The sequence below is a fragment of the Mycteria americana genome, chromosome 9, assembly GCF_035582795.1.
Source record: "Mycteria americana isolate JAX WOST 10 ecotype Jacksonville Zoo and Gardens chromosome 9, USCA_MyAme_1.0, whole genome shotgun sequence".
Lineage (NCBI taxonomy): Eukaryota > Metazoa > Chordata > Aves > Ciconiiformes > Ciconiidae > Mycteria > Mycteria americana.
In genome coordinates this window covers 15,716,145-15,738,143 of record NC_134373.1, presented here as the reverse complement: position 1 = coordinate 15,738,143, position 21,999 = coordinate 15,716,145, and the positions used below count along the sequence as shown (strand labels likewise).

At 42.3% G+C, this 21,999-nt stretch overlaps 1 protein-coding gene and 1 long non-coding RNA gene across 11 annotated transcripts in view; one reads left to right on the top strand and one right to left on the bottom strand.

Annotated features, from left to right (window-relative positions):
- Nucleotides 1–21,999, bottom strand: part of LOC142414346 (uncharacterized) — a 188,778-nt gene that overhangs the window by 123,059 nt on the left and 43,720 nt on the right. The window lies entirely within an intron of this gene.
- Nucleotides 1,300–19,675, top strand: ICOS (inducible T cell costimulator). Of its 7 annotated transcripts, none has more exons than XM_075511474.1 (8): nt 1,300–1,347; nt 3,475–3,626; nt 7,484–7,569; nt 13,582–13,620; nt 14,569–14,907; nt 16,341–16,453; nt 17,068–17,158; nt 17,672–19,675. In XM_075511474.1, exons 3-7 carry the CDS (start codon nt 7,512–7,514, stop codon nt 17,155–17,157), a joined length of 639 nt encoding a protein of 212 aa, XP_075367589.1. In that variant the 5' UTR covers nt 1,300–1,347; nt 3,475–3,626; nt 7,484–7,511; the 3' UTR covers nt 17,158; nt 17,672–19,675. The 7 variants fall into 7 exon arrangements, with proteins under 7 accessions (XP_075367589.1, XP_075367588.1, XP_075367587.1 ...); XM_075511473.1 differs by having other exon boundaries at nt 3,475–3,656; nt 7,480–7,569; XM_075511472.1 differs by having other exon boundaries at nt 3,475–3,656; nt 7,477–7,569.

Sequence of the window (21,999 nt, the reverse complement as noted above, 5' to 3'; positions counted from 1 at the left end):
TGCCCTCTTTTCCAATTTAACACATGCAGGCTAGTACCACATACTTCCCTCAACACATTCTGCTTGATAGATGTTTCCAGACCCTCTATGGCCACACAAGTCGTGCTGATCATGAGTAAGTGTATGTTTTATCTTATCAATTAACTGCTCTGATTTCAACTCTGCTCTGATTTCAATTTCTGCTCTGAGGTTCATCACTATAACTAGACTCAGTAAATTGTTACTGATGGTGTAGTAAGGGGAGACCTTCCAACCTGAAGCCTCTCTGCTCTGGATGTGGGTAATCACAATTTTACTAACAAGCCAACCTGGTCTTTGGCTGGAACCAGCAATCCTCACCCACTCCCCTGAGGAAGGGCTGCTAACAATCAGAACGAAACACAGTGATGTGAAGAAATAAGTGACTTCTATTCAAACTCCTTTGCCTCTCGGTCTTTCCTGGCCTGCTGGAAGGATTGTTTTTACAGCTTGTTTTGTCTCATCAAATTAGCAAGCAGGGGACGAACAATGTTCAAATGCCTACACGGAAGACCAAATCTCCCATTCTCAGCTATAACATTTTCAAAACCTCCTGAGCCCTAAGAAACCTGCTCTGTCCCTCCAAGTGCAGGCATTGGAGACGGAAATATTGCACTGGTCTCTGCTGTGCAGGTTTCAGAATTTCTTTCTGATGAAAAAACCATAAAGCCACGTGTATGTGGGGAGACTTGCGTGGGATTCTAGGAAACTACGGAGAGCCGTCAGACCTTCGTAAGGGTCAACAGCCAGGGACCGACACCGGGCGCCTTGGTGTGACCCTGCAAGGGCTGCACTACAAGCCACGAGCTACGCTAGGCTGAGGTCAGGGTGAAGGAGACCACAGTCTGGCACCTAAAAATAGTTCCCCAAAAACACAGCTGCGCAGCCAGGCCGGGGAGGAGCCTGGCCGGCGCTCACAGCACACCTGGCTTTACTCCCGTCGCCGTTCCCCCCGCCGCGGCGAGACCCGCCGCCCCGCCACCGCTCTGCCTCCCCGGCGGGGCGGGGCCTGAGCCAGAGGCAGCGCTCGGCCGGCGCCGGGCCGGGGCCGGGCGGCGGCGCGCGGGCCGGCAGCGCCCCCGTGCGGCCTTCCCGCGGCGGCGCGGGCGGCGGCCCGGCCTCGCCGCGCTCCTGCCGCCCGGGGAGACCCGCCCGCAGCTTCCTGCCTCCAACGGGGGCAGCGGGCGTGGCCGCGGGCGTGGCCGCGGGCGCCTTCCCGCGCTGCCGGAGCAGCCGTGTCGCGCCCCGTGGGGATCCGGCGGCGGCGGAGCGGACCCCGCTGCGGGGCTGTGTGCGCCTGGACACCGGGCCGGCCTTAGCAGGAGGCAGGTATAGGTGCTTCTCCCCCGGCCGGGCCCTGCCCTACCCGCTCCTGAGATGGAGGGTTCGCTTTGTGCCTAGCAGAGGTGCACACGGAGCAGGTGTGGTGGGTCACCAGTGGGAGGCAGAGGGCTTTCAGCCGCGGGCCCGGCTCTGAAGGCAGTGTGTTCATTGCCCGGGAACCACTGCTCCACCTCCCCCATGCCCCACTGCCGCTCCCCCCATTTCATAGCACGCAGGTCAGCTCAGCCTGAAAGGTAGCTCTTGGAAGCATCTCCTGCCAAAGGGGAAATAAACCCTTCACCAGTCCCTTGCCACAGGAGCCCAAGGGGTGACACAGCACTGCAGTGTGCCCAGCTTTGGTTGTCTTTGTCCTGGCACCCTGGCACTAAGAGGAGTGCGGCTGGACCAAGCCTTGAGCATGATGGAGCGAGTGACCTCTGCTTTGCAGGTGGGACTAGTACCTTCTGTAGCTTTGGCCTACATGTACAAGGCAGTTTGTTCCCAAGGCAGTAACCTGTGAGATTCTGACTGACAGACACAAAGTAGAGGAGACTTAGTTACATGTTTGAGAAAGCTGTGATTTCATTGTTTGTACTCCTCCAAATCCACCAAGGCCTGAGCTGTCTAAGCCTAGCTCCAGTTAACCCCTAATAGCAACAGCAAAGCCTGGCCTGAAAACACTTGAAAGACAGGGTTTTCAAAAGCACTTCAAGTCAGCTGGGAACAGACAGTGGCATGTGTGTCCTCAGCCGCTTCAGTGTTTCCACAAGTCCAAGCCCAGGTTGTGCTGCTTTACCTGTCCTTGTAATTTTCTGTGTGACATTTGATTTATCTGCAAGAATGCATCACAACTTTGGGGGCTGCTTCTGCTGGAGAAAGTTCCCCTTTGTTATACTGTCAACACAGTGGTAGCAAAAGTTTACCTTTAAAAAGTAATCACAACAATGCTGAGATAAAAATCACACCACAAACCCCAAGTACCACCACAGTATGTGGCTCTTTCAGTCCCACCTCCTCCAAGGCAGCTGACCAGATAACCACATAACAGGAGTCCCCATCCTACTATGAGCTTTGAAGGAGTTGGGGTGTGAAAATTTTACAGAATGTGTTTAATTCATCACTGTCACATCCAAAAGACAATTAAATTCAAATCCAAAAGCAGAATAACTTTCATGGTCACCCAGCTCATCAGCATGTAGCTGTCATGCACTGCTCTACAAGTGGCAAGACAATAACAGTCTGGGTCCCCAGGTTTGCACTTCATTTGGGTTTGCATATTTACTATCCATTCTGGAAGACCTGTCTTCCAAACCTAGATATAAGCGGTGCTGATGACAAAGTCCCACTCAGCAGCGTGTTGGCCATAAGGGAACTGCAATGGCTTCAGAAGGTATCCTCCTCCCTCCAGAGCACTGCTCATGAACCCAGGCCGCTTACAACCCTGGTATTCTCCGAAATACCTCCTGCACACTCAGGCATATGCCACTGAAAGATACCTACTGCTCACAGTCCTCTTCCTAATACACCTTGAAGGGCAGGAACATGGTTGTTGTCTTTGTTGTTGTTCAAGATAGTAAACCTTCCACAGCCATCCTGTAGGTCTGCAGTCCACCCCACCAGCACATGACCTTCATTGGTCCATTCCTATCTATGCTCTGTGTCCTAGAGAAGTGTTTAGGTACCTCTTTAGGTAACTGTATTGCAGCAGGCACAGGGGCTGGATATGCAGAGGCATAGCAGCTCCTGAGACTGGACAGAGACAGTCTTCTGCCTAGATGGCTCTCAGTGCCTTGAGCCAGCCAGTCCAAAACATTAGTCACAGGATCTGAAGTGGCATTTGGAAACATAGAATCATAGAATGGTTTGGGTTGGAAGGGAGCTTTAAAGGTCATCTAGTCCAACCCCCCTGCAATAAGCAGGGCCATCGTCCACTAGATCAGGTTGCTCAGAGCCCCATCCAACCTGACCTTGAATTTTTCCAGGGATGGAGCATCTACCACCTCTCTGGGAAACCTGTTTAGACTACTGAATTTGCCACTTAGCGCCTGTTGACTGAATGTATAGGTCAATGCCCTTGCATGTGTTAGATCTGGGCTTAACTCCTTAACATACATGGTTTTTTTCTTCTTTTAGGAAAGTCAGTGACAGTGAAATATTGTCAAGCATAATCTGAAAAAAAGAAAAAAAAAGTGCTTCATGGAGTACCTGAGCTTGTACCAAGAAGCAAAGCCACACACGCTCACACCCCAAAGAGGACCGTCTCGTTAGATCTGCTCTACAGGGAGGTGTTTGCCCCGCCACTGAGCTCAGCCCTGGTAGCCTCCACTGGCGTGTTGATGGAGAGATTATTACAGCCCCACGGGCCTGTGGGAGAGATCAGACCAATAGAGCAGTAAAGGAGGCATCAGAACAAATGAGGGAGCACAGGAGCTGCATTTCAGGCTCAAATCCCTACATCCCGAATGACTGCAGCTTGTTTACACACCTAATGGGCAGTGATGCAGATGGGAAGCAGGATTCAAAGCCATTACAGAACCTTAAAAATAGCATAGTGAAAGTCATTGTTCCCCTTCTCAATTAGGAGGACAGGAAACGAAAATGCATGAGTGTGGAGGCTTTCTGCTCCAGCCCTGAGGGAATGACCCAGAGTCATGAGAATATAGGCCAGATATAGAAGCAAAGAATGAGAAGCAGCAGGAGACAGCAGAATATAATTTGTGTGGATAGACTGTAGCAGCCTCTGCAGAAAGAATCACAAAACATTTTATTGAGAGAATATTTTATATTGCTGCGGGCAACTGCTCATCATCCACAAGCAGAAGTAGGAAACTGCTGGTGAGACAGAACAAGCTACTTAAATGCAAACACCTTTGTTTCATGGTGTACGAAGGGATACAATGCAGTAGATTTTGCTAACATGGACATTGTTTAGGGTGATAAAAATAAGTATAATAAGAGTTACATGATTAAACAGAGCAAAGAAAAACATACATTGTGCATCACATGGAAAATCTTTGCTGTGAATCAGTCTCCTTAGGGAAGCAGCAGAAGTGTTGTTTTCTGAATCACTTGGAGTTAGAAGGGAGAAGCATTGAAGATCGCGTGGTAGAGAACACTGGTGTATGGACCAAGGGATGAGCAAGCCCATTTCTCTTTGGAACTGGGTGTATCACTGGATGCATTTTTAAAGGCATAAAAATGCCCATAAGGATTTTCCAGGTTGTTAATAGTCAGCGATGGCAAGTTGGAAGTGAGATGATAGGAGAAAAAGGAGTTTATCACTGTAGGGTAGTGTTGGGGGTAGGACATGAAGAAAGAATGGGCTTGGGGGAAGAAGAAGCCACATTCCAGAAAGGAGCTACTGCACATGCTGAAGGGCAGCCTCTGCTTGAGGAGAAGGGTAGACAGAGACTGGGGGACAGTCAGGTTAGAGGAGGAAAGAAGTCAGCTCTGAGAGGTGTATGTGGATGAGAGAGTGAAAATCAAGACGAAGAGAAGAGAAATGAGTGAGGATGGAAAAAGGAAACACGTGCTTTTGAGCAAAAATAGTTGCAGTTATAGGAAGCGTGTTGTGGAAACAGACTGCTTGTCCCAGGTGGTTAACTGTAACCAACCGTAGTATTTGCAAGAAACATTTCCAAATTGCAGTCATGATGTCTTTGTGAAGTAGGTAAGCACTGACAGAGGAGGGAGGCAAAGACAGAAAGATTGAAAGGCAACGGAGGAGTCTCTGTTGGTATGGGACTAGAAGGTGAGCATCCCTCATGCTCAGCCCTGAGCTAGACTTTGTGTCTCTTTGCTTGTGAACATACACTGTGAGTGCCCCAGGCTCTGCTGGCTCATCATCAAATACACTTGACCACCGAAAGAAATCACTGTCTAGATCAAACTTCAAAGTGCTGCAAAACGTATCCCAAAGTGTTCCATGGGCTGGACCCTTTTGAAACAAAGGCAGCAGTGTGTTGTAGCAATCCCAAGTGCCAGGAAGCCTAAAAGGAGTAGGGGTAATTCCAGACTTGAAGCTATAATGACAGGAGAAAGAGAGGACAAATACAAACTGTTTACTGGACAGTGGGACTTGCTCCAATTGTTGTAGCGAGATCTATGCCATCCAAGCTACGCTGGTAGCTATTCTTACTGCAGTAGGGAAATAGATGTGCATTAATCATCTCTGCATTGGTATAACTGATAAGGTCACATAGAGGGGAGGGAAGGAGTAAGTTGCTCCAAAATAACTGTATTGGTTAAAAAAAGAATCTCTTCTCCATCAAAATTACTTTCCTGGCAAAACATTTACATTTTTATGAAGGACAACACATTTTTGAACCCTAACAATACTGATTTGTTTTAAAGCTTGTTTTCACAAAAAATAGCTAAAACTTTGCTCAAAGGAGTACATTACCCTACACCTTTATTGGCCTTCCCAGACAGCAGTAGGCTTTGTAGGGACTCAGTCCTTGGTGTGTGGTCAGCATGCTCTCCCAAAGGTGTGGGTGGGGGTACTTTACATGTGATTCTTTTCCTCCCTTAGTTTTGTAGCAGCAGCAGCAGCTCTTTTTACTATAAGCCTTTCTGGCTGCTTGTCTTAGGCTTACTTGGGGGGCAATAAAGGTCCTCCTGTCCCAGGAGAGGGCTGCTCTGTTGTTTCAGCACTTCCCATAAGTTGTTATGGGGATGGGAAATATGGTCCTACCTGGACCTCAGTAGATCCCAACATGGGTCATAAATTCATAGGCAAAGCTCAGGAGTCAAATGTATCTTTTCGAGCTTTATCATTGCTTGAACCTCCATATATTACTCTTGAGCATAATAATTAAAAGTATACTGCAGAAACTTTCTCTAGTTAGAGTTACTTAAGTTTGGCTCCAGAGACCTAAGCTGAAAATTTAGATCAAATCCTGACTTGACTCAGACTTAGCTCTGATTTTAATTTAAGAAAAGGCAAAGACTTGCAGGGCTTTGCAAAGATTTGAAGAGAGTAAAATTCTCTGCCAGTGTCCCTGTGAACAGATCTTTAGCAGTAGTAGTGAAAGAAATTAAATCACTTTTTGAGGAAAAGTAAACCAACACGTGAAGATTTATTCATACAGTACAAAGTAGGAGTGAATCTGTAACCCAGTCCCGTTATTCACAAATTATTTGGTACCACTGCATGACCATTACAAGGTCATGAACCCCAGGAGCGTCTGTCAGGCACCACTATTAGTCCTTTGTGTCTTCTCTTTGTGCAATCAGAAATGCTAACTGCATCTAATATATTAAACATGATTTAGAAGCTGCTTTTCCAGCATGTTATCTGCGCTAAAATTAGTATTATAGGCACAAATAAATAGCCAGTTCTAAATGATTGTAGAACATGTTATCCCAAAGGGTCCTAAAACATTTCCAGAATACAGATGGATAGCAGGCCAGAATAGAGTGTGCTGCACAAAAGCAGGCAGAGGGAAGGAGAGAAACTTTTGACCTAAGGCCCTAGGGCACTGGGTCAGATCTCCTCCTCTCACAGAGCCGCATGAAGCTTCTCATGTCCACGCAGAGCAAGCCTGACCTCCAGGGTGGAAGTCTTATGTTGGAGTGAGCCTCCGGGAAGTCACAGGGCTTGAGGGGATCCTTCTGCAATTTGGACATGTTCTTCCAATGAATTCCAGGACCAGGACACACAAGAGACTCCTACCCTACTAACGAATGGTTTCCACACAGACTGGAATGTATGTAACCATCAGTTACATAAGACCAGCTGAAACTGATGGGGAGAAATGAGGTTGCCAGTTGCAAATACGCATGTATTGTAAGTTAATTTAAGGAACAAGTTGCTGACCATGGGCCATCTGCAGAAAGTGTACTGTAGATGACTTTAGCCTCTATTGTGATAGATTTAACCAGAAACAGTCTTTGCAGAAGTGAACATCAAATGTAATATCGGAAAATCTTTCCTCTTCCTGTCTGTGACAGCAAGCTGTGAGGTAGGAAAAAAAAAAAAAGCAGCAAACTCCACAGGTGTGGGCGACAGCTAATGCTGACATAGCTATAACGTAGTCAGGGTTTAAATTAAAAAGTCCTGATTATCATATAATTTCCCCCATTGCCCACAAACCACTTCCTTTTCTACCCATGAATTCTTCTCCATCTTCACAGTAGACAGAAGACTGGTGCCTCTGTGTCAGGCAAGCATGAAGTCGGTGGCTGTAACTTTCTGTGTCCTCTGCTTTCAGTTTGAAGCCCTGTACGGTAAGTAGCATTTTGGATTATACTCCTTGCAGTAGATGTCTCTATGGAATATAACCCACCCAATAACAGGAGACAGTAAATGAAGGCATGATAGCAGGGGGTTGGAGGAATAGAGGTAATTAAGGGAAACAGCTGCAAAACGACCGCTCTTAACTTTAAATATCACTAGAGTTAGTGGGAAGAGAATTCCTGCCAGCACAGGGCATTTGCTCTGAAACGAAAAAGTACAAGTTTTCATTGTTTATATTCTTTACCTCATCTGCTCAGTGTTACGCTCTAGCTGTTTAGACTGTAGTGCTCCAGCCAGCTTCCCTGGCTGGGCATAAGATCTTATAGCAGCATGATGGTGAATGGCTTAATAAAGAGAAGCCAAGTTACTGATATTAAACCTGCTCTTGTTTGGGCAGGGAATTTTTATACTATGAAAAATGTATATGGCATAGAAGAGTGGATAAGATCGTTTTGGTGCAGGCTTGAAACGCAGATTGACTTAAAGGAAACGTAGCATTCCTAAAGCTGTGTTTGAGAAGGGGCACGGTGACAGCGCTGATCTCAGTCCAGCCATAAACATGGATGTAGTGTTTTACAAGTTTTATCAGTGTTTTATCACAGCTATGCAAAGTAAAATACCAGAGCTCACATTTATCTCTCTGAAACCCACATATTACCGGGCCAGGATGGAAATACAGATAATATCTGGTTAAGAAGAGTCTTTTTTTTTCATACGTATACTGTCCAAGGATTTGGTATGATGCGTCATGTAAGTAAGACCTGAGATTTAGTGCGTAGACTTACTAAGCACCATCTAAACATGTTCCTTTGAAGGTCATGCCAAGGGCTATTGAATACATTTGCTTCTGAAATTCTAGTGATACAGGATAGGTTTCAAGTCCCCCTGTAGAATTTAAGTACTCCTGAGGTTTCATACAGAATTTAAGCTTTCATTTAAATAAAAACCAGTTTCCAGCTCTTTAGGCAACGCAGATACCCTTCTGAAGGTTAACTAATACAGCGATAGCATACTGAGTTTTCAGATAGATTAAAAAGATGGGTGAAATCACAGGGAAGGAGGATTGTGATCAGTATCTCTAAAGGGACATGAGCTGCTCTTTTTCTCCTTGAAAAGTTATTCTTAAATCTATTAACAAAAAATCTTATCAATTTTGTTAAATAGTTCTCAGCTAGTCAATTTAGCAGGTATACTTGACAAGCATGCTTTTACATGTGGCTGGAGCTATCTAAAAGGCCATTCCTTGTGGGAAGAAACAGGCTGCAATTTTAAGGGTGCAAATAATTGTTCTATCTGATACCGGCATTTCTCCCTTCTTTCTCCCTTCCTTCAAATATGGAGGATTGGATTTGGGCAGGGAGCTGAGGAGAGGAGATGGCAGGAGCAAGAGACTGCCTGTAACAAGAAATGGTATCTCTCAGGTTTTTTACCTTAACAGTGCTTTCAGCATAAAAAGTACTAATTATTATCATTCTTGCTAAAAAGAAAAGGGCTGTAAAAGATCAGCTTGATGTAAGACACATTAGCATGATAGTCTCATTTAGAGAACAATCTAGCACTCCAGAGAGTGCTGCCAAGCACTGTGGCAATTTTTTGGTAGTAAAAGCAGAGTAACTTCTGAGATTTTGGGGGTTTTTTGACTTAGCAATTAGCAAGCCCTATTTGTGATCTATGGATGTTTTTTTCAATGTAAATAGGTCACAGAAGGTGGTATATGTGTGTATATGTGTATTATGATTTGATAACCCAATCATGTTAAAGAAATTGTTTGTAAGAGCATGGAGCCTCTCTGGTGCCTGTAGAGGAACACGGGCAATGGGATTTTGGAGTACAAAGCTGTAGGATTCCATAGCACTTGAGGCCCTTCCTGTGAAACATTGCACATGATCTTTTGCATGCCAACATTTGCAAAGCATTATCACTGTTCACCCACAGATCTCCTGTTGTCAATACAGGAGGAAATCATGGTCATTTCTTAGAAGGGTGTCTGAAATATTATCAACAATGGCTGCTGTGTTAGTGGTATATTTTATAAGAGTTTCCGTATTTCACAACATACAGAAATAATTCAGATTATAGATGGCTTCCTAGAGTAATTCTGGCCATTACTTGCTTTGCCCAGAAGCACTGCTTTCATTTTATAATCCCTGATTCTTGAAAGATAAGAACATGTTAGTTTTAGGCATATGACTAATGGCACTGAATTGACAGTGTCATCTTTCAGAGTGACTTGAAAGGTCAAAGCCATAGCAACTTAAAAAACTGTGTGTGGTTTCATTACGCATTTAGTATTAACAAAACAAATGCGTTTGTTCTAAAGGCAGGCTCTGCACTATCCTTGCTCATTTTCAGAGGCAAACATACCCAAGTGAAATTATGCTTGTTCTTTTTATCAGCTAATTAGTTTTCTGAGAGCTGGGGCAGATAAAACAAACAGCAAGAAAACCAAGCAAGAGTATTCTATCCTCCTACCCTAAACCCCAAGTTTTTAAATTAATCGAAAGTGGTTTTTAAACTTCTGTTAGGACCAGAATGCATAATGGATTGGTGATGTTTGCAAATAGCGTTGGGTCTGCCAAAGAGCAACCAGAAAGCTCAAAATTGCAATCCCATTAAAACAAAAATAGCCCGCCTTCCATTGGCCTCAGTGTCCAAGCACACTACCATAGAAATTCCCAAACCTCTGCCAAAGTGCTTTCCCACTGCAGTCAAGATGAAATGGAGACAGAAATGTACATGACTGTAAATACACTTATACATAGAATGTACACACACACACACACTTTCATAGTTTAACATAGCAAGGTGTTACTTTCATATACATGTTCATCTCTTGGATTCACATCTGAACCACAATATTTGTCTTGACACTCTGCTTCACATGAGGTGAGCCAGGAACAACTCTATGCAACTCCACAGTGTGACACTGCTATGAAACGAATGAAAGATTTGTTTCCTCTTGTCTCAAAACCCTCATATGCAATTGAATTAGCTCTTTTATGAAAAATACCAAAAAGGAACCTTAAGGCCAAATCTAAGCATTTTTACTGCTGAACCAGTGAGATTCTTCTGTTCATTTCCAACGATACCATGATGTGGTCTTTTATTCACGTATTTTTTGAGGCAGTATTAGGGAGGTTTAGTGAATGAATCTCTCAACATTATTGGATGTTTAAACTCCAGTTTCCTATCTGCCATCCCACTAAATGTACATTTATTCTAACTGTAGCTTGGCAAATGACATCCCAAATGTGTCTGGCTATTAACCACAGAGTGTTACAAATCCATAGGATTACCCTAGGAAGGAACTGGTACAAATGGGCACAGGAGAACAGCAATCAGGCACAGGGACTGGGGAATAAGCCACCTTTTAGTATGCAGTGAGACCATTCACATTAGGAGCTGATGCAGAATAGCTAGTGAGTTGGAAATTCATATCGGATCTCACCCGTTGTGGTCATCCATGTAGACAATTTTGTGTTTTAATCTCAGGCACTGTTAATCTCATTTTAAAATGTGCTCCCTTTATACTATGCTAAGCACACTCTTCTATTGTTTCAGAGGAATACTAATTGCATCACATTTACCAAAACATTCATTCAGAGAAACACATTACTGCGTCTTTCTTGAAAATAGGCAGTTAAGGCTTCTGGGCCTGAGAGGATACAAAATGGTCTTTCAGCTTGCCACAAGGTCACATGAACTACATGCTTAATGACGTCTCTCTGCCCTTTTCCATTAAAAACAAGGATTAAAACCATGATCTCTGACAAACATTTTAAACCACCCGGTATGAAAGGGCTATTTCATTAGCTAACAGCAAAATTGAACTAGTCTCAGAGACAAACAGAGAAATGAAATTCAAAGCTGCTGCTTTAGTGCTCAGAGTAGGGTAGCCCTGCGCTCCTCTGGGGCATTGAGGGAATATGGCACCACTTGGGTCTGTAGCTGCCCCGACAGAGTCAGCATCTGCCTCTCCTCTCAGATGACCAGTGACAAATGTAGAGGTCTCAGCTACAGGTGGATGCTTCTTAGAAGTATCAGGTCAGCTTACATATTCACCATGCTCCCTAGCTTCTGCTATATCAATACACTTGTTTTTTTCTTCCCTTCCCTGAATAATTTGTCTGCTGTTGGGCCTAATTTTAAAGGTATATGTTACCAAACCACAGGCCATCAAACTACAGAGCATTTTAAAAGAAAGACCTTTATTTCAAATGCAGTTCTCATAGCAGCTGTTTTCTTTCACCATGCAACATGCAAGTCATCAAGTATTGTTTCTTTATTTGACCTTTGCTTTCAGCTTCGCAGACTATATACCATTGTGAGGGCTTGCACTTTCTATATCTGTGCCTTCAGCGTATCTAGAGCTCTATTTCACTATGAATTGGCGAGTTATGTGTTTTGTCTGTCTTACCTTCACACCAGTGGTACAAGATGCCAAATACCTTGTCTGTTATCACACACTTAAGTAATAGTCCTGAGAGAAGTACAGATATTGGAACTGTCGCTGAATTAGATAAGGGTGCTGACTGTGCGCAGTAAACCAGGAAGAATGTGATAACTAGGAAGAGGGTAAATGAATCAAAAAGGGATAACAGTTTCTATTGCTTTCCAACTGAGCATCACAAAGTGTCTTCCAGAAGTCCATTAGCTTATGCGTCACACTAAAAATATTTTAAACAAGTATCATTCATTGCAATGCCCTTGCTAATGGTGGTAACTGGGGAGAAAGAATTCAAAGAAGGAAAAAGCATGGACACTAAAAGATTGCCTCTGTCCAGAAAGAGTTGAGAGCGTACAAAGGTACCCAAATGAGAATAATCTTCTGTTCCTATGCATATGCAGGTTGCATGTCAAAGATAACAGGTGCCTTGGGAAAAAGATTATTTATACTGGTAATCAGTGCAATACCTGGCACCGTTGGGGACCTACTCTGTGTGGATCTAGACTACCACGTAGCAGTAAGAAGAATAGGATGGTGCATCAAATTCTTTAAGTATTTGCCCCATATTTCCTTAGCATCATAAAATCCTGATGTAGAGTATATTTCAATGTAAGCAGCCTCTGACAGACTTACACAGGCTACCAGAAAACAGGAAAAGCAGATCCAGGTTTTCTTCTACTTGTCTGTGTACCTGTCTGTACCTTTAGTTTTAGGGCACTGCAAAATTCCAAATGAAACACTATCAGGCTGTGCTATGCTGCCAGTACTGACATACAAACCATTTCAAAGTGGTACGTGCCACCAACCCAGCCAGGAAATTCCACTCTCAGTATTGCCATAGAGGGTGGTGATGGAGGCAGCGGCTTAAAAAACAAATCCAGAACAATTATTACAAATGTGCCTGTCTTCTGTAGTGAAGGCTGCCTATGCACAAAGGACTGAATACAGTTTGATAATCATGAAGAGAAAAAGTTGCTACTGAAAAAGGAACAAAACTGTATGCATTGCTTGAATATTTTCTTGCTGAATGCATTGGAGCATCTTCCAGATATTAATTCGCAATGCGCCGTAAGATGTTTTGATGCAGTGTTGAGCAGTGGGGGAGACAGAATGAAGATAGACCAAAATGAGCACTTTGGTCTGGAAACAAAGTATAATGCTGGCTCATTGCAGAATCTGGATTCATGAGAAATCAAAAGTATGTTCTTTAATTTGGGGGCAGATTTCCTCAGTATTTTGGGGAAAATTTTACTTTCATTGCAGCTTCTATTTATGAAGTACATCCATTACTTTGCAAAGGTGTTTTAAGAATTTGTAAATGCTGTATGTAAGATCAATATTAATTCTTGCTCAATGCATTTTCTTTCTACTTTGATTTTTATATTCCATGCTTTTATCACATCATATGATTTTATAGTGTAGCACAGACAGGATCAGATAGGCTAAGGACACAAATTAGAAAATAACTTCAGCATCTTAACATTGCATGGCTTAGCCCCTGTTCCTGCATCTCTCTTCTTGAATTTTAAACAGGAAACAATTTTGTATTTTTCAGGAGTTGATAGCTGCTCATCAAGACCGTGCAAAAATATAGGTAAGACACATTTGCATAATTTGGTTTATGGTTTTAAATGCCTTTCTAGATCAGAAAATACTGCCCTTGAAGAAAAAAATTGTCATTTTTTTACAGCACACTTTAACACATTTTTGTCTGAGGGAGTTTCCCATGCTATTGGTCACTGACTTTACAAAGTCAAACTGTGAGTTAACAGGATGTCCTTGGTCAGTTTACTTTCTTTTTCTTCTCCAAGAAATTTGTAAAATGAGAGTTGCGCAACATCTGAGAGTTTTTCAGACAGTTTTTGGGAAGGTCAGATGTGATTTTTGGATTGCATGTGGGCGCATGCACAAAGTGACATTTGTCCTGTACTCCTCCCATTATGTTAGTGATAAAGGTGCTATAGCCATCTAAGTAATTAGGTTTAAACTGTATGTCATGCCTCAAACCAGTATCTACTCTAGAAAGGAAAGACAGGTCTTGTGGCTAAGGCACTTATGTAGGAGTTTTGGGTTCACATCCCATTTTAAGTTTCCAGCTACATCATTAGGGTGCAGATTATGAACCATAAAACACAGATTATTATCATCATCTTTGTCCCACCTTGTTTTATCTATGAATAGGACAATGAGTCTAAGGCAGGGATTATATGTCCATATAGTGTTTGGTCCAAGGAGGCCTTTAAACATTATCAAGTAACTCACGATCCAATGCTAACAGTGACCTCTCCAGCCTTATAGTGGATAACAGGCCAAGTCTTACCTCATCTCATTTATTTTCTCAGTAATGTCTGACATGACCAGAATGATGCACTGGTATCTCATTGTACAGGCTGCTTTCCACAGCCAGACTAATCTGAGTACCTACGTGTCTTAAGTTTCAACCACATGGTTCACTTGCTTTGTTTAAATTAGTTTGTTAACATTTTAGGGATTCTTTTCATTGCTATGTGAGTGACTGTACTTATTTCTTTCATGTCTTCAGATCAGCCTCATGTCTCGGACCCCCAGGTGATGGTGGAATTTGAAAATGGAAAATTCAAGTTCACGTTCCCCAACCCCAAAAATGTTAGTGAGTTCAGCATGACCCTCTTCAAAGGGCATGAAAAGAAGGAGATCTGTGCACTCCATTTGAGTGAGGAGAAAGTTATCCCCAAGACTAATGTCACCTACTGTCAGACAGAGCATTCAAACAGCAGCACTACTTTCATTCTTAAAAATCTGGAAAGAAAGCATATCGACATTTATACCTACTGCCTGGAGATGTTCTTACCCCCTCCTTATATAGATTGCCGGCTGAAAGAAACCTATTTGTACATCCAAGGTAAGTTTACTTCTGTTCTCCCCTCACTTCAGTTTACTGACAAGTAGACATTGTGCATAGCTATGCTGCAGTGAAAAATGTGACTAGGGTTTCCACAGAGATTTCCAAGATAGCTTAAAACTACTTAGCAGGGGGCTGGTAACAGTGGAGTTGTGTTGGTGGACTGCTCAGCATGGCCTCTCCATATTTATTCATCTTCTTGGGCCAGTTTTGCAGGCCATGCTGAGCTCTGCATATTGTTGGTGGCACCCAAGCTAGCTAGACTACATCTTCTGGAGTACTGCAGTCCCACCACTGCAGCAGAAATTTCCCACTGTCCATTTTCCAAGCTGCTGAATTAAATGTTAGATTATTTCTAGCCACGGAAAAAAAATCCATTCTGAGAGCTATCTTCATGTGCCTAGGATAAAAAAAAATCAGCTGTCAAATACCTGTGCTAGTAGTGGTATATGGAACTCTGATGCCACACTGATGTGAAGAAGATGGTGTTCACCTCTCTGAAGCAGGCCTTCAGCTTTAGAGCCTTCTTAGAGCAGAACAGATCCACAACTGCTGAGAATTTTTGGCCTTTTGCTGAGAAGGGTTTGGACTAACTTCAGAAGACTCGCTGCACGGGCTTTAATTTTGAATTGCCTTTCACTCAGTGGCTCTTTGGTATATTAAGCTGAAAGAGTTAGTAGTGTTTTTGCTCACACCCTTTCTTGGTTCTCTATATAGTTCAGTTGCAACATGGTACTGCCTGTTGTCCTTCCCTTGCTATCTTTTCCTATCTCTCAACACCAGGACTAAACAAAGATTGAAGCTGAAATGCTAAGGCTAAAATTATGTGGTTGGGTCAAATTATCTCTCAGCCCTCTCTGAACTTAAAACAGCTTCTCAGAATCAAGATGTGGCATCCTTTTTTGTCTGCAGTGTTTCCCAAAGCTGTCCATTTCCATTTGTACAGATAGCCAGATGCTCAGAGCTATTGCCAGATGTTTCATGCCCTATCATATTTTCTCCCAGATCTGGGCAAGGGTAGTCTTGTGTCCCTCAGCTTGCCTTCCTATCCAAACATGACTGCTAAAGTCCACCCTTCTTTTGACCTGGCTGCTCTTTAAATCACCTGTGGTACTCACTGAATGTAAGCTTAAGCCTTGCTCAGATCTGAAATACCATCATGCTCTCAAGCCTGGCTGTGTTTCTTTTCAGTCTACACTTTCATCCTTGTGTACCAGCAGTTTCACCTCTCCTTCTGGAAAACTGCAATGTTCTGCTTCCTCCTGAATACACTTTTCCAAGGTGGCTTTTCACCTCAGGAAAATCCTTCTCCAGAGCTCACTTTTGCTATTTTATTAACATGAAGAGAAGAGGGGAAAGAATTTGAAAAATTATCTCTAGGGGGGGAAAATGCAAATTATCAGTAATGACTTTTTTTGCCTCCCCATCTCCAGATAAGGAAGACTGCATTTCACTGGGACTCATGTCATGGATAATTATTGGCCTGATCATGTTTGCCATGATTTCCTGTATCTGCTGTGTCGTAGCCTGTTGCTTAAGGAACAAGGTAAGCAAGTCTGTGAGATTCTGCACAACCCTCCTTCCAAGGGTCATGGATGGGGAACTTGATTTAATGACATTTAGAGGGTGGGACAGGCACATACTCTCTCAGCACATGATGTGTTTTTTGACAAAGAGACTGAGTTGTTAATTTACCACTGGAATTCAGTCATTCATGACAGCAGCTCAGATTTAATTTTTCTAAGGCAGAATTGTTTATTGATTTAAAGGCTGGGAATCAAAGGAAAGAGGAGAAATGCTGCACAGGTCAGCAAAATTACTTTGGTAAGCAATTTACCTGATTGTTTTCTTCAAGAAGGGGAAACAAATCATCAGTGGAGCAATTCCAGCTCTGTTCTGGAGCAAAACCACTTATACAAAGAACCAGTTGGCTCAGGAAGGAAAGGAGACCATGGACATTAGTTATTCTTTTGGACAATGTGTGTTTTTCATTTTCAGTTTGTTTTATTCCAAGTTTTCTACGTGAGTGCCTGCCTAGTCTGACTTTGATATTGCCACTGAAAACAGTCAGAGTAACTGCCCTACCTAAAGAACAAAGGCAGGAGTGACGGAGATTAGTGACCACGAATTAAATTCATGGCATTTTCTCTCTGTTTGCAGAATCAGCAGTGTGAATCCAACTCCCATGAGTACAACAGTGAATACATGCCCATGGCAGCAGTGAATGCAGCTAAAAAACCAAGAATCTGAGGTTGTATTAAGCCTAGTTGTACCTCTGCTTTTATCTGTTGCAAGGCTTTCTCTGGGGGGGAAGGGGCTGCTTGCTGTGTCTCCCATTGATTCTAGGTGTGTGGGTGGGTGAGATTGTTACAATAGCTTGTTAATGGAGTTCATGCTGCCATGTAGCAGGAAGAGGAAATGAAAAGCAAAATCTCTGGAAACCTTTTGAATTGAAATGGTGGGCTGGTTCCTTCACATCAGTGCAAAGTAATGATCTTATGCTTGAGGAAGAGATGTGAAACTGTTCCATTCAGATTCTTCAGATGATGTGTGGTACCCAAAATCTCTCTGGGGAAGGGATTTGTTAGATTTACTGAGTGTTACTGGCTAAGGGCAAATAATCTGTAGAGAATGAGGAACTTCCTAACTACTTAAGCCCTTGCATAGTAGCCAGAAGCAGTTTGGGATACAGAACAGAAGCAGAATTTGGACTGATTCAGATGTATGGGGGTTGCATGTAACTAATTCTCCATTCCTATTCCAGGTATAAGTTGCTTGTGGCATGGAAATTCTGGCAGCAGAGGTTTCCAGCTACTTGAACCTGGACAGTGGGAAATCAACATTTCCTCACCTTTCCCAGCCTCCTTGAGCTCTCGTGATGGTCCTGTGTTCAGTCATGAGACACCCACTCTAGTACTGTTCTGAGCTGTGTTTTGCTCTAGCCTTGTGTGTTGTGGCACACTGCCTGATCCACTGACTTGTACATGAAGTGCTAACAATGTGTTAAAGATGTCAGCTTTTAGTTGAAGAAAATGTAGTGAGTTTGCTTGAGAGTAGATTCCTGTAGTGCTGCTACAGAGGGAATTTCTGTTTTCTACAGTCTCCTTTATTATAAACTTTCCGCTGGGGACAAAAAAAAAAATACTACCTCCAATGCCAATCCTTGTGGCACAGCCATGAAGCACTGTCGATGTATTGCACATGCCCTTTTGTTAGGGCTAGTTTAACCTGATGCTATCAATTCATCCTCAGATTCACTGTCAGACTTCTTAGCACCACACTAGGAGAGTGCAGTATGCACACATGCTCTCCTGCACCAAACTGTGGGACAGCAGGGGAACAAAACCTGAGAGAGCACAGCAGAGACTTCACTGTGACACAGTACCTCAGCTATGCACATCTGCATTTTTCGTATTTGTGCTATCAGTACATCTTTGCCATTCATACCTTGCGGCTCCTCTTATTTAATTAAATTCTGAATTCTTTTACTAAGAGAGGAATACATTACTTTCAAGACTGCAATTGTTCTTTAAATCAGTTCAAACCTGCAGGGTCAGTCCCTAAACTAGGAGACACGATCTCTCCTATTCACATGTCTTACAGCACAAATACAACAAAGTCCATAAGGCCAGTGTATTCACAGACTCTGGACTGCAATTATATTCCTCTTGTGGTTTGACATGAAACCTTTACCACTTCCCCAGTGGGTTCAGGGGTTACTTGACCTGCCTCAAATTGCTCAGAGCCTTCAGTATGAATGAAATGATCAATCCTTCATGCTCCTTGTGAAATCCATCAAAACTCTGACCATAAGTGACCAACTGGGAATCCAGCCTGGATATGTTGCCAGACACCATTTGGCTGCTGGAAGCAGAGCAGTGCAATGATTCTGAGTCTCTGTAATTCATCGAAAAAACAAATATTGGTCAGAGGACACTATTGTGAAAGATACACAGCCTGCTTGTCTGGCAAACAGAAGGCTCGTTTCAAATTTGATAGGGCAAAGAGGGACTGTCGGGCTTGAAGAGGACATAAGCTGGTATGTCAAGAACAGGGTTTTCCTCAACGAGCACCTAAATACATAGAAGTATTGCAGAGAAAAGGTGCAAATTGTTAACTGTGACATTAAGCAAAAGGGAAATGAGTAAAGCATCAAATGAAGTGGGGACTGCCATTTCAGAGCGGGTACCCTGCTTAGATAACCAGCTCCTAGGCAGAGGTGTAGAGGGGCACCCTGGCATGTTGGGTAACATTACATTCTCTCCTGTCATTCTGCCACATAACCTTTGCCAAATTACTTGACCTCCCCAGCAAACAAAACTCTCCTCTGTACATCCGCAAATACACTGATTTCACCATTTAAAAAAATATTGGTGAAATTACTGCCTTTGAAAATTATTGCCTTTGACAATTATTGCCTTTGATAGCTAACTAAATAGCTAGCTAAAATGCCTATGAGAAATGCTGGATGCAAGATCTTATGTAACAGTGGAGAGTCCTATCCCCTGGAACCTTTCACCAGACTGAGAAGGAAGTTCAAGGAATAAAGAGTTTCTGAAAGAAGGAAAAACTTGAGGTTTGCCTTGAGATGCTGCTGGACAAAAGACAAATTATGAAAGTCTGAATGAGGTAGTTCCAAGTACATACATTCTGCTCTGGAGAGATAAATGATTTGTACTCATTGTAACAAAGTTTTTGGAAGTCTCAGGTTCCATCACTGCTTTCTTTTTGGAAAAAGAGATTTTTATTCTTAATAAAATGTTTTTATTATGCCACATGTGTCCATAAGAAAGTTCATATATGCATGCATGTTGTGTGAAAGAAGTAAGCTCTATAAAATCCACAGTGCAATGGGGAGAGAGTATGGGGTCATTTATCCCTGTATAGCATCTTAGTGGGAAACAGGAAAAGGACTAAGGGGAAAATAAAAAAGAAAAAAGTGAAAACCAAAAATTTGGATCTGTTTCTACGCAGTGAGGTAATGACACTCTTTGAATCTGTTTGTTTCCTTTTATTTTGATGAGGAAGTCTTTTTTTGTATTGTCCCATCTTTTCTTCCTTTCTTTTAATCCCTTATGGAGTATACAGATAACGTTCAGGATTATTTTGGGACATTTTTCAGTTTCTTTCTGCCATTCTTCAATACCTCCAAATCAAAAGGAGCTGGAAGAAGATAAAGGATGGCAGAATGAGAAAAAAAAACCTATGAAAAAAGTAACATGAGCTGAGTCTATAGATTGTGGGACAAGAAAGGATTAAAATAAAAGGAAAAAAAGGAGTAAATAAGAATAAACAGAACACCTGATATTCTAACAGGTCAGATTTTCAAAAAGTAAAAAATGTCTGGAAACTCCCAGTTTTGGGAAAAGACCATTTTAGCAAGGAAAAAAAAATCAAATAAGAATATTTCAGCCAACTCTTCTACAAAATCCACTTTCAAGACAAGCAGAAGCATGAGTAACATCCAAATAACGTCCAGGAAATCAGAGGTTTGAAGGTAAAATAAACTACTAAGACACAATCTCAACCTATGCTTTCTCTGTTTGCTACATAATGGTTTAGGATTGTAACAGAAAATTTACAATTTTATGACAGTCCACGAGGGGGGTTCTACAACTTGTCCCTCTCCATCTTTGTCTTCTATTGCTTTATGGAGAATATGACTGAAAAAGTATTTTGGCTAGGGCTTTTCCAGGAGCTGAATCCCTAACAACAGTGTTTGCGTAAAACCAGTTTCTGTCATACAACATGTAACATAAGATTCAGTATCAGTAAGATTCTTTCATCCTTTCTGATTTATCATTGCTATAAGTTGCCCCACATGTATTTACACTCAGTAATGCCCTTTAGATCTTCCCTGTCTGTGCCAGTATGGAGTGTATGAAGTCGGTAAGTCAGTAAACTAAACAGGTATGTACGGCAAAGAACTACTCATAATCTCCTTGAACGTTAAGACCTGAAATAAAAATTTACAACTTGAGCAAACTTAATCTTGCTAAACAGATAGTATGATCTAATGTGAACAGGTGAAAGATGTTAAGGATGACAACTACGGCTACTCCAAAATTTAAGGAAGGATAAATGACAAGAATATCATAATTTGAACACCTGTATATCTTGAGATGGTTTGAAATCCAAACATCAATATGTATTTTGCAAGCTTGTCTTCCCAGCCTGAATTATGAACCCAAATCTGAATGCTCTTGGAGTTTAATGATTAGATTCAAGATTGCAATTTCATACCTAATATATAGCACTGGGAATGAAATGACACTACGAACATTGTGGGCCATTTTCCCTTAGTACAGGTATTCTGTTAACTTCAGAGTTCAAATAGTTTTAAATTCTATCATACTTCTTACAGACTTTTACAAACTTTATTTAAGGCTGGGGAAAAGAGGCTCTTGAACTAGCGTAAAGCAAACAAACGAATCAAAATGAGGATCTGTACTGAAGATATCGTACGCTGTTATTCATAGAGTGTTTTACAATGTGGAGAGTCCCTTATGCGAGTGAATCTATAAGTTGCCATGCAGAAGAACACAGCAATAATAAAAACCGAAAAAATACAGGTCATTGAAATTATTTAGTTAAAAATAAATCCAATTGGTTAGTGGGGATTTCTGCCCATGCAAGGTTTATTGGGGAGCTGGATCTACGTCTTTGCCTTTGGCTTGACTTTAACTGCAATGAGACACTCCACATACCCAAGTCCCTTGAGTTGTCGAGTCCATCATTGCTATAGCAGTCTACCCACTGTCATAAAAATTTCCCATTTCCTTGAGAGATGAAATTTTGAGATTTGTATTTATGTTCTATGGTTATGAGTTCAATTCAGTGTGGGGGGTTGGTTGGAGAAGAGGGAGGAATAGGAAGGATTAAACAGCTTTTCTGGCAAAATGAACTGGACAGGTATGAACTGGAGATATGAAGAAGAGGTCAGGGGGTGAACTTCATCTAAATGAGTATGCCTGAGCTATTTAATTCCTCCTGGGAGTCATAAGATCTTGTATGGCTTGAGATCAATTTTTAAAAAGAGATAAATCAGCTCTGATTATCAACAAGAAAGATTTAGCTGCTGCACACATCAAG